An 11950-nucleotide genomic window follows, 5' to 3' on the forward strand; every position below is an offset into this window, starting at 1 on the left:
AACACTGACCCTTAACACTTACTTAGTTTAATAATTTTAAACCATGACTTTAACTATACATATGTAATATTTACATTATATTCATGATGTTAGCCAGAGGGGAACTGGCCCCCACAGTGAGTCTGGTTTCTCCCAAAGTTATTTTTCTCCATTAATCTACATCTTATGGAGTTTTGTGTTCCTTGCCACAGTCGCCTACAGCTTGCTCACTGGGGTTATTAATACAACTATTATTTAATTATTTTTAAACACTATTAAGAATCGTATTTTATCTAATTACACAATGATGATTCATCGACTTAACAGACATTACAGTTTTATCGTCTGTTAATGCTGATCTTCTGTAAAGCTGCTTTGAAACGATGTGTGTTGTGAAAGGCGCTATACAAATAAAATTGACTTGACTTGACTTGACTGTCTGCAACCTGAACCGCATCAACGTGCCCCATGTTTGACACCTGTGTCGTGTCCTAGCCATGACGCTTCTCGTCCGGTATGCGACTGCTTTAGGCTTAGGATTTTGTTCAAATATACGCAAAAGTTATTGATGCTTAGCTTAGCAAACACCACTAATAAAAACATTGGCTGGGAATATTGAATGTTAGCATTAATAAGAATATGTCAGGTGGCAGAACAAACCGTGGCAACAATCCTCTTGACAGCAGCTGCAGAGAGCTCCTCGCCTTTGGGCTGATCCACCAGAGTCATTCCCAGGTGCCGAAGGTTAAAGGTCATGCCCTCCATTAGGGTCTCCCTTGTGTCGGTCCAGTTCTCAGGGAGCTCTGTACAGAGGCAAAACAAAATAAATTATGAGACAAAAAAACATTATGCCACATGTAAACAATATACATGCTAACATGATTTTAGTGTGATAAAATCAATTACTAACCTTCTCTTTGTAAAGTTACAACTACATTTTACAACTTTGTTGCTTTAACAATGTAATGTCAAAAAAACGATTTTACAGCTCAAATAATACAAAAGTTGACCAAAGAATGATTGTAAGTGCTTTCACAAAATTATTAGCTTCACATTTCTGCTTTTAAATTATTTTAAAATGGTCACATTCACCTCCATTGTAAGTGCCTCACTGTAACCTAAATGTTTGCTTTTTCAAAAGAAAATGATGGATGAGTGGAAATACATTTTTGTGGTAATCAACATTATGCTGCAAAAACTGCAATTATTCTGTGACGATAATATCGTTATATGCAAAATCTATGCAGATAGTTGTCCATAGATTTATTTTTTCTCTCTTTGTTTCTCTGTGCCCAGCACTGAAGGATTGCACTGTTTGAATGGCTTAGTTCTACAGTATAACATCAGCATTAGAGGTGAAATAAAACAAATCGCAGACACCTCATGGGGATTTGCTGTATTTAAATCTTTCATCATTGCCAACATTCATCCATACATTTATCCTCACTTCAATGCATAATTTATTATTTTGATTAGATAATCAAGTGTTCTAAATTGAAGCAAAGCCATTCAAAGAAAAAAGGGACTATATGTTAAAGGGGTCATGACATGAGAAACCAAATTTGCCTTGATCTTTTGGTATATAAGAGGTCTTTGTATCATTAAAACGTCCTGCAAGTTTAATATTATAAGACGTCCTCCCCATTCTAAACGAATCATTTATTTAATCAAGCTCAAAATACAGCTCGTTCTGGATTCATGGTTAGAAGTGACGTGACGGTTAGAAGTGACGTACCAGCGTTTGCATATGACCGCCTCCAGCACAAGATAACTACGCTTTAAGCGCAAGACAACTACGCTCATTTCGTATCGCCGTGCGCCTCACAAGTGTTCAGTCGATGGACAGCGAGCTCTGACAGAGACTACTTGTGCACAGGAAAATTACGATGCCACACAGATGTGCTGTTCCTGGCTGTGGTCAAACAAAACCTCTGAATAAGCTGCCGAAAGATCCAGACGTCAGGGAAAAATGGATGCAGTTTATTTTTTGCGGACGTCCCAGTCACGGCAGTGTTAACTTAAGCGTTTGTTCTGTACATTTCTGTACATCAAGGATGACTGTTTTGAGAACAAATCTCAATATGATGCTGGCTTTGCCAGAAAACTGTTGCTCTAAGATAAGTCCGTGCCGACTATTCTGGGAACAACGACGACGCAAACTGTAAGTAATCTATTTTAAACTTTAAACTACTTTTTAAAGCGCAATTTCATTCATTATGAATAATCACAGTGTTTTTACTTAGTTTACTTGCATATTGTTCTGGCTGGGGGCGTCAATAATTGATACATAGGCACTGACGTTAGCCAATCGTAACAGTGGGCGTTAACACTGAAGTCTTAAATGGAAAACGCCCCCAAAACAGACTGTTTGAATCAGAGGATGAGAAACAGGGTGGGAAAAGGTCATAAATCACTAGATTTTAAAAGTTTTTCTTAAAAAAAAAATATATTAATACTATAATTGCACCTAAGGGAACATAATAATACAATAAAAAAACCCATGTCATGACCCCTTTAAAATGCTCGGTCACATATACATCTGTGTCTTCAACTTAATATCTTATTCCTCATAAAACCTCATCTGGTGAAATATACAGTTGAAGTCAGAAGTTTACACACACTTTATCCAAATATATTTAAACACAAAATTGCTGCACCCGTTTAGTGAACTGGCCACTAAACATGCTAAAGGGTTTGTGTGAGGGTTAGGTTTAGGGGACAAAATATATAATTATCTCAGTAAAAAAAGCAATAAAAGGCAAATGGAAAGTCCCCAACATGATAGAAAAAAGTTAAAACATTCATGTATGCAAGTGCCTGGACAATTTTTAACCCTTTGATAGTATCTGCATCTGTCAACAGCCTGGCAGATCTGTTCCTAAATCTTTCAACAGCTGTGTCAATATAAAAATCTCTATTTTCATTTTTAAACATTCCAAGACAAATCACATGGCGCTAAAAGAAAAAGAAAAACATGAGCCTTACTACTCAATCTGCATTTACCAATCTGATTACAACATAGTAAGATGTTCCAGCTATCCATTAACTAAGATGCACACATTTAATGCTTAAATTGTTACCCAGTCAAACATGCATGGAAATGTAAATAAACACCCTCATTATTTCTGTCGAGACTCATGTTCAGCTCCAGTCACACTCGATCTACTGAACAGTCACCTGATTGCCTGTGGCAATGGGGCCGTTCCGTTAATAGTTTTGAAAATCCCCATGGATACATCCTGGAAAATACAGCACAATGGCACCAAGCCAAATCTGACAAGACTGATATGCAAACAAAAAAAAACATATAAACAAATGTCAACATTTATTTATTTTTCTTAATGTCAAACTTTATTCTTGTCATGTAAAGTTTAGGTTATTGACCTTCTATGTGACAAATCCACATGATGACCTAGATGGGTCAGTATGTTGTATATTATATTCCATATTATATTCCAATGGTGATTTGGATCTTCATCAGATGACATTTCATAAACAGAACCAATGCTAAAATAAAACAATTATAATAATAAAAAAATGGTAGTTTCCCACAGTGATTTAAAGACACAACTGGGAATCTTTCTATATAATTTCTTTGACCACAGCTCCAGAAATAACAGACCATGCTGAAATTATTGATGTTCCATCACATAAAATCAGGGGTTCTTCTCAGACATACTATACATAAATGAAGAAGGGCATAATAACACTTGTGACAGATATCATCGCCCAGGCCATACTGATGAGTGACACACCCATACTTTGTCTTAATGATGTCCCTGGAGAACCATTGTAGACCCAAGTGACCAAACCACTGCCTGTCTCCAAAGTTCCAAATACAGAAACTGAGCTCGACATTGGGTTAAGGCCAGATAGGATTGTCGTGCAAACAGCAATTATATTTTAAACAATTCTGAGGTCATGATGAGTTCATGGTAAGGTTGAGTTACTTCAACCGCAGCCAGATAAAAAGGAAAGAATGTTGTCTGTTGTTTATTTTGCCAAAGTGGAAATTCTGGAAAATAAACTGTAGAAAGATAAGTCCAGATAATAATAGAAAAGCTCATTTTATGGACACAAATGTTAATGTGTGCAGAGACAAACAATTTAGCAAAACATTTGTTTAAATGTGAGCCAGGCCCAAACCGAGACTAAGTTTAGCTTACAAGTGAATATCAAAACACGTCCAGGTCACATTTCAATGGAAATGCAGCTTATTTTTTTAAGATCAGTAGGATTATTTTTTTCATTGTGAATTTATCAGTAAGCACATTTCCCTCAAATTCTCATAATGGTAACACATACAGACGATTAACTTCTATATATGTTTTATTTTATTCCCACTATTGTTAAAAAAGGATGTTCTGGGTTCAACCAACCACCATCTCATGAGAAGTCGTACAAATTCAAATAGGATGGCTAATTTGTATGAAATCGTCAAGTTTGTTTCTATAAATCTGTATGAATTGTAGACATACAAATCCCCAGATGTGTAATGCTGAATTAAGAGAAAGTTGTGTCAGACGTTGTGTGCATGCTTCTTAATTTTATGCCCTTTTCTGAACCCCAGTGGTAAATTCTCAAGGCCAGCAAAGCCTTTTCTGCTTTTCGAGCTCCTTGGCCGAAGCAGCGTGTGAGTCTCCACTCCCTTAAGACTTCAGGATTTTCATTGAATCCATCAACAGTGCAAATGAATAGGCATTTAATGTCAGATTCATCAGCCAATCAGATAAATTTATTTGTTCTTGGAGGGTGTGGTCTTTTAGATATGTCCCCTAGAGGCCTTCTAGCTGGTAATGCAAGTAACGCAATCATGCTTTAAGTGATGTACTCTGATCAATCTGACAGTCGGCTGTCATCACTGCTGCTTTCGCTATTAAGAGATTCTTAAGGATTCAAAAACCAGAGATGTTCTGCATGATCGTGTGATTGCTTAATTTATAAATCAGGAAAGGAGAACTGATATTCACTTCAAGTAAATTGGGAAGTGCTTTTTTCATTGTTATAGCAACATCAGGAGTTTTTGAAGTGTAAATTAAGCTGCTTTAGCATTCATTGTTTCAAGTTTTGAAAAGTCACTGTGCACCCTGACTAAACAAAATGTATCGCAAGTGACATTTAAAACACAAATATTATTAGAGAGCTTTTTCCAGGTATTATAGACCTTCTTGGTAGTTCCTTATGAAAAATTATAATTATTTTATGTCAGAGTTATAGAGCCTATATTAGTTATGGAGATATATTAATGGATGGGGATTATTAGGAAGCCATGATTAAAAGGGCCAATGGGGGAAATTTGGCCAGGACACTGTGGTTACACCCATACTCTTTTTGAGAAGTGTCCTGGGATATTTAATGACCACAGAGAGTCACCTCGATTTAACGTCTTATCTGAAAAACAGATCCTTTTTACAGTATAGTATCCCCATCAATATACTGGGGCATTAGGACACAAACAGCCGCAGGGTGAGCAACCCCTGCTGGCATCCCTCCAAAACAACCATGCTGCAGTCAAAATTAGGCTGGCTTGAGCATTCAGCATCTTTTCAACTTTTGGCTTTTGTGAATAGACGTGTTTTTAAAATGTCAACTGGTGATATTAGTTGGCTGCAACGTAATATATGATGTCCATAGTGCGTCTTATTCATTGTGAAATGGCGTTTTCTTAACCCTCTGGGGTCGACGCTGGCGTGTCCTGCTGGATTTTTCGTCTTTACAGCAGAAACTATACAATTCTCCAACATTTTGGGGTATACAGATAAGTGAAAGACATCATTAGAGAATATAAAGGGTCTACTTTTATTTGTGTACACTCACAATAACAACAATACCTTGTGCTTTTGTAAAATAAAGAAAATACAAAAGCATGTGCTTTCAGCAGTCTGTGTAAACGAGCATATTTCTGAAACACGTCATAAAAATGAACTGAAACTCTGCGAATACTTATCACACAAACATGAAACATATGTCTAAAGAAAACTTAAAATGTCTATTTTTTAGATAAAACAATTCAAATTTAAAACAAATATTCTCCTGCAATGCAATCTGTATGAAACAAAGCGATGTACAATTTCTCCTGGCTCAGCTAATTATCTCTAATGTGATCACACCAACGGGCAGAGGGTGCTATTCATACGGTAATGTGCTGAGGTGATCAATGCAAATGGTAAATGCCCCTGACTGTCCCTTAAAAACATCAAGTTCATTCACTTTTCTGCGCGTTTGGAAGATCGCACGATACACAAGTGAAGGTCTCTCTCTCAGCTCCTGCAGTAACGGAAAGATGGATGAAAGGCTAATTCTTGCTGTTAGAAATGTTCCAGTGCTCTATGATATGTATCTTCCCACGTACAAGGACATTTTTAAGAAAAATACTGCGTGGAAAGGTGTATCTGAGATCGCGGGGATTTTATGGACCCAGACAGACCGGCATTTGCATTTGCGCTGCAGATAAACAGCCGCTATGGCAAACAGCACGCCTTGTTTCTCATTCATCTTTGATATAAAGCATTTCATGTACTGATTCCATTTATATTTAGTCTTTTCCCTCCAAAATGTTTGTTTTTAGTGGCAAGAAAAGAGATTCGCTGTCAACAGCAATGGAATGGCATCCGTGAATGTCATTTATAAACGTTACTAGGCAACCAGTAGTGGGAACACCCACTAGCGACTTCACCGCCAGCCACTGGCGACCTGCAGCGATAAAGTCGCTGGCAGTGTGTACACACCTTGAGGAAACTCCTGGATAGTGATGAAGAGTTAACATTTTCCTCAGAAGAAGAGCGGGACTCCGATGAACGTTGCATTTTGAAGAGAGACTTTCGACAGTTTTGGATGAGTAAATCATTTAGTTTTACTTACATATTAGTTGACATGCTATTTTATATATTTTACTAGTGGGACTGTTTCCAGACTTGCCAGCCAGGATTCAGATTATTGAAATATGTCCTAATAGGCAAGTTTTAGTTACATTTAAATGCTGTTTCGACTAAAGCAGGCATTTAAATTGTATGTTAAATATGAATGTTTAGATTATATTTTAAATAGCGTTTATGCTGCCTCATTATCATCAACGAAGCCTGTGCTTGCAAATATGTGTTCAGGTGTAAATGAGTAAAACGCACTTTAAATATGTCTATATTAGAAAATGATCATCTTATAATGATTTCTGAAGGATCATGTGACACTGAAGACTGCAGTAATGCTGCTGAAATTTCAGCTTTGGTCACAAATTGCATTTTACAATATATTTAAATAGAAAACTGTTTACAATATCACTGTTTTTATTGTATTTTTGGATCAAATAAATGCAGTCTTGGTGAGCAGAAGAGCCTTCTTTTAAAACTTAGTAGGTCTAAAATTTTTAAGTTTGTATGTAAAGAAAATGTAGTCAGATTACTTCTTTTAACTTAAAACTTGATTTTGCTCATTAAGTCTCCTCACATTCATTCTCTTTCTGACACATTCCTCACTGATAGGCCCAGGGGAGTGGTCTTTTGTCTCCTCAGGTGTAAATCACAATCAATATTCATGATAGATCACGCCTCCTCGCATATGACCTTTCTAACACTAAAAGTGTCTCACAAAAGTTAAATTACTATATTGTTTTGTATGAATGAGTGATCAGGATGGTTTTCACATAATTTTGTAGCAAAAACTCTAGGATACAAGATCCAGTTCTCAAAAGGCTTGTGGACAAATGTTTAGGATGTGTTATATGGCCTTCTTTCAATTACTTTGGTTTTTGAAAAAACAAATTTATTCATAAACGTTATTTTCTCAAAAATACAAACATGGACAAATATGTTGCTCACATATTATTGTAGCCCAGTTTGTGCTGAATACAGTGTTATCAGACTTTAGCCATTAATATGGTTTTAAGCAACTGAAAAAAGCACAAATGTCAAGGCATGTCAAAACTTCACCAGGGCCCAAAACACCCTCAACCGCAGAGGGTTAATGGCATGAATCACACTGAAGGCCTAGACTTAACTGCATGGGTTGCCACTGCCAAACCCCATATCTATTCAAAACCGAACCATAAGGCAGAGCTCAGAAGCATAATTTGAAGCAGAAAAAGTATGTTATGCATGATGGAAGTAACGGTCACATTTTATGAGATGAGGGAGACATTATTTGTTATTTTTGTATTTTTGCTTACTAACTGCAGTGTAGTTATATCTAATATTATAACTTAATTGCCATGACAATATAACGACAGTTATCCCTGTAATCTGGTAAACGTCATAGCCCCGGTACATCCCTAAATCGTATTAACATGTAAAATGTTTGCCTTGTGCAGGATATACTTTTGAAACAGCGTGTATTTTAATGTTTATTGACATTAATAAAATCACTTCCATACATTTTTTTTTTTTTTTTTTAAATCACAAATGCTTTACAATTTACTGATCCCTTAATATTTCTTTATTATTCTAATTAGATCCTCGTATATATGGTATATAAAATAGGCATAAAATGAAAACCAGAACCAGAAATACAACCATGATGTATAAATACTTCAATTTTAATATTTTTTTTGTATTACAGAAATGAGACTGAGATTCAAAATGATAGTCAAAATGCAAAAACTCTTAATGGTCCATAAAAAGGCATAATTTCCTTAAAGTATAACATATATTATTATTTTTTTATTATGATTTTGGGGTAAAACATCCTCTACGTTCTTTACCGGTTTAATGATTCACCCATATAGGCCTATCAAATTCCTATGGGCTATACACATTGCAATGGGTATTTCAACATAAAGGTGATTGCATCTTGAAAAGTACATTGTAAAGCTCCACATCTCCAAATGAACACCGAAGCCTCAATTCATGAGAAAACTGGCTCCGTCTACCAGCACACAACTTGACTTGGAAAAGCTCCAATCCATGCCACGTGCCATGCAACATGAGAGGTGAATATCGAATGCTTTTAACCCAAATGGACTCCCTGGAAAAGCCTCAACAGCTGCTGTTGGATGTCTCCCTCTTGCTCTACTCCAGATTGCATCCCTCTTTAGTATGTGCAGGGTACACCAATGATACCTGAGGCACAGCAGATAAATCTTGCCACTATAAAACACCATAAAAACTCCACTCGAGTCTCTCTTCATTACAATGCAGCCAGTTTGCTGCAAGCTATGCACTCCCTCTTGTCAGGCATGTGACTTTGACAGAAGCAAGAAGGGCATTTTTCTCTTTGATGAGAAGAGTCGGGCATGGAAGAGGAGGGAAAGTGATTAAGAAATTTGAAAAGAGGAATTGTTTTCATGAAAGACCCAAAGTTATGTTTTGCATCACTTTTGAACTAAACTTTTCAACAATGGCAAGGTTTAAAGCAGTGATAGTCTAACATGATCACACAGTAAGTCAGCATGTTGTTTCCGAGTGTTCAGATACTGCAGGATTGGTCACATTATGCCAACTCACTGACAAGCGGCATCTCCCATCAGATATTTTGCATCGGTTCCAACACGTTCACCATCCACTGTGGCATGACAGGAAGTGGGTTGCGTCTGCAGTGTAGGAGACCCGGGTTTGGATCCCACACCAAATTATGACGTAATCGTGTTCACCTAAATAACTGAGATTTGTGATTTGGAGGTTGCATTGTTTCCCTCTAACATTTTTACTCCATGGATTGTTAGGTTTAGATTTGGGGGGTTCGGTTTATTAATGATGCATTCCTCTTCACTGAATTACAGCCTGTACAGCTGTAAACAACTTGTTTCACAACTTGCTTTTGGTGCTCATCTATGAACATTTCACCTGGAAAATTGAGCTCACACATGCTTAGTTGCCCAACAACGGTTACCGCTTTGGCCACTGGGGGCAGTGTTTTGCATTTCAATATACACAGACCCCAATTTTAGATTAAGAAAAGTCTTACCTCGTGTTTCTGAGCGAGATCAATCTGGATTTTCAAATGTTTTTTACCTGGTTTGCATTTAGCATTGTTTTTTCAACCCCTCTCTATCAGAAAAGACTGCAACACAAAACCAGAGGTTTAAATAGTAAACACCCAACAATCCAAAGATAGAGGAGAATTGTTGTTTGGGTTACACAATAAGTAGGAAAATTTAGGTGACTTCCACTAAAGTCTGTAATACAACCAAACGCAGGTCAGTAGATCAACAAAAGAATGTTAATCACTGACAAATGTGTCTTATTCTCCATCACTCATCCATTAAAAGTACAACCTATTAACATTCTTAGCTTGCTGATGTTGGAAACTTCTTCCCCGAGACAGAACTATGAATAGAACATGATTATAACCTTGTACTAGGAGACTTCTTGTTTTTCAGGGAAGTTGCAAGAAACACCTTTGTAATAATCGCAAGTGTTTTGTAACCAACTGCAGGTCTTGAAGATAAGCAGCTCTCAGCCACCGATACAAAGCAGCTTTTGTGGAGTCAAGAAAGAATTAACAGGGAACCGAAAATCCACAGCAAATTTCTGATCATGCCAAAGAAAAACAAATCACTGCGCTTGGCTAAAGCAGATTCGTTTTGCAAAGACCAGACTGACTCCCTTCACCTGCTTTCGAGACTTGGTTATTCCATTCAAACTTTGAAGAAGTCTTTGTAGAATCAAATGCGCCACATTCAGAACATCTTGGATACTGCCAGGAAACAAGTGTCTACTTGTAGAATCATCCAGAATGGATGCCAAGGAGAAGGAAATGGATTTCAGATGTAGACAAGATCACAAGCCACACTGCTGGCTTTTGCGTCATGTTTGTTTTACCAAACTAATTCTGGCAACTTCTCATCCTAATCATAAAGATTTTAAAAAAAATCTAGGTGGCATGAGACACACAATGGCTGTGTCTCAAAACATGGACAAATGCCTCAATAGACAGCATTTTAGGCACATTTGATGCCCAAAACTGCTGCAGCTCAACAGGTTATGTGACAGTCAAACATTAACGATACCACAAAACAACCAGTTTAACGTAATTTGTGGAACTGGTTTTAAAGTGTAATATACTATCTCGTCACAGCTGTAAACAACTGTGTCGTTCATAACAAATGGAGATTTTTTTTTACTGTTAATACTTTTATAGCTCCGCAACATAGTAGACAAACAACAGGTTTTAGTTTTACTCCTAAGCATGTTGCGGATACTTACAGACCCACAAACTCACACTTTAATTGACGCATCAAAACAACCCCGAACAACAAAGTCTCAATGTTGACAGAAATACTCACTTTGGTGTTTGCCTGAGCTCCAGGACTGTTTGGTCAGGCTGGGACTGCGAATAAAAGCCCTCCTGGCAGATTTCAGCACGTCCATGATACGTTTTAATCGAAGAAGCGTCTTCGGGTGCTGTTGTTGGCCATGAACTGCCTCTTCTTCCACTCTTTAACTTTGTTAAAGCCGTTCCGATGCCGACGTCTGTGGGAATACTCGAGTCACCGCGTCTCCTGTCGGCGTTTTTATCTGTCAATCTAAATGACGCGCGAGAGACGCGCCACCCAGATTGTAGAATTTACCAGTCATTCTGTAACTATGGAAACGCTCGCAGCATCCACACTGAATTCTCTGACATGCGCTTGTTTACATTTTCCGCAGACTAGCGAGACACAAAAAACATTTTAGTGACACATCATCATCCATTTCAGCTGTGTCGCCCTCGTGTGACTATAACAGATATTATCCTGCATTGTGAATCGTGGCCAAAATATAGTTTGAATGTCTAAAGGAATTATTAGTGGTTCATGTATTTTGTCTTGTTTCTTATCATTTTAACACTCAGCTTGATAGTCAGTCCCTAGTTGGCTACTAACAAAACATTAAAATCGTGAAAACCTTACAGCAAGTTTAAAGGCATAGTTCACCCAAAAATGAAAATTCTCTCATCATTTATTCACCCTCATGCATCCCAGATGTGTATGACTTTCTTTCTTCTGCAGAACACAAAGCTTTTAATATTGAATATTTCAACTCTGTAGGTCCTTACAATG

The 11950-nt window shown here is 37.3% G+C and overlaps 1 protein-coding gene across 2 annotated transcripts in view; it reads right to left on the minus strand.

Moving 5' to 3' along the window:
* The window catches only part of LOC127650165 (low density lipoprotein receptor adapter protein 1-A-like), a 28403-nt gene extending 16827 nt beyond the window's left edge, over positions 1-11576 (minus strand). Inside the window, exons 1-2 of one of the 2 annotated variants that reach the window (XM_052135399.1) lie at positions 11195-11576; positions 640-782 (exon numbers count right to left, since the gene is read on the minus strand). In XM_052135399.1, the coding sequence (XP_051991359.1) occupies positions 640-782; positions 11195-11279 (228 nt within the window). In that variant the 5' untranslated portion in view covers positions 11280-11576. Of the gene's footprint in view, positions 1-639; positions 783-3156; positions 3328-11194 lie in introns of those variants that run through there. The other variant, XM_052135398.1, reaches the window with a different exon arrangement.
* Between the last annotated feature and the right edge of the window lie 374 nt (positions 11577-11950).

Source organism: Xyrauchen texanus, chromosome 10 (genome assembly GCF_025860055.1).
Source record: "Xyrauchen texanus isolate HMW12.3.18 chromosome 10, RBS_HiC_50CHRs, whole genome shotgun sequence".
NCBI lineage: Eukaryota > Metazoa > Chordata > Actinopteri > Cypriniformes > Catostomidae > Xyrauchen > Xyrauchen texanus.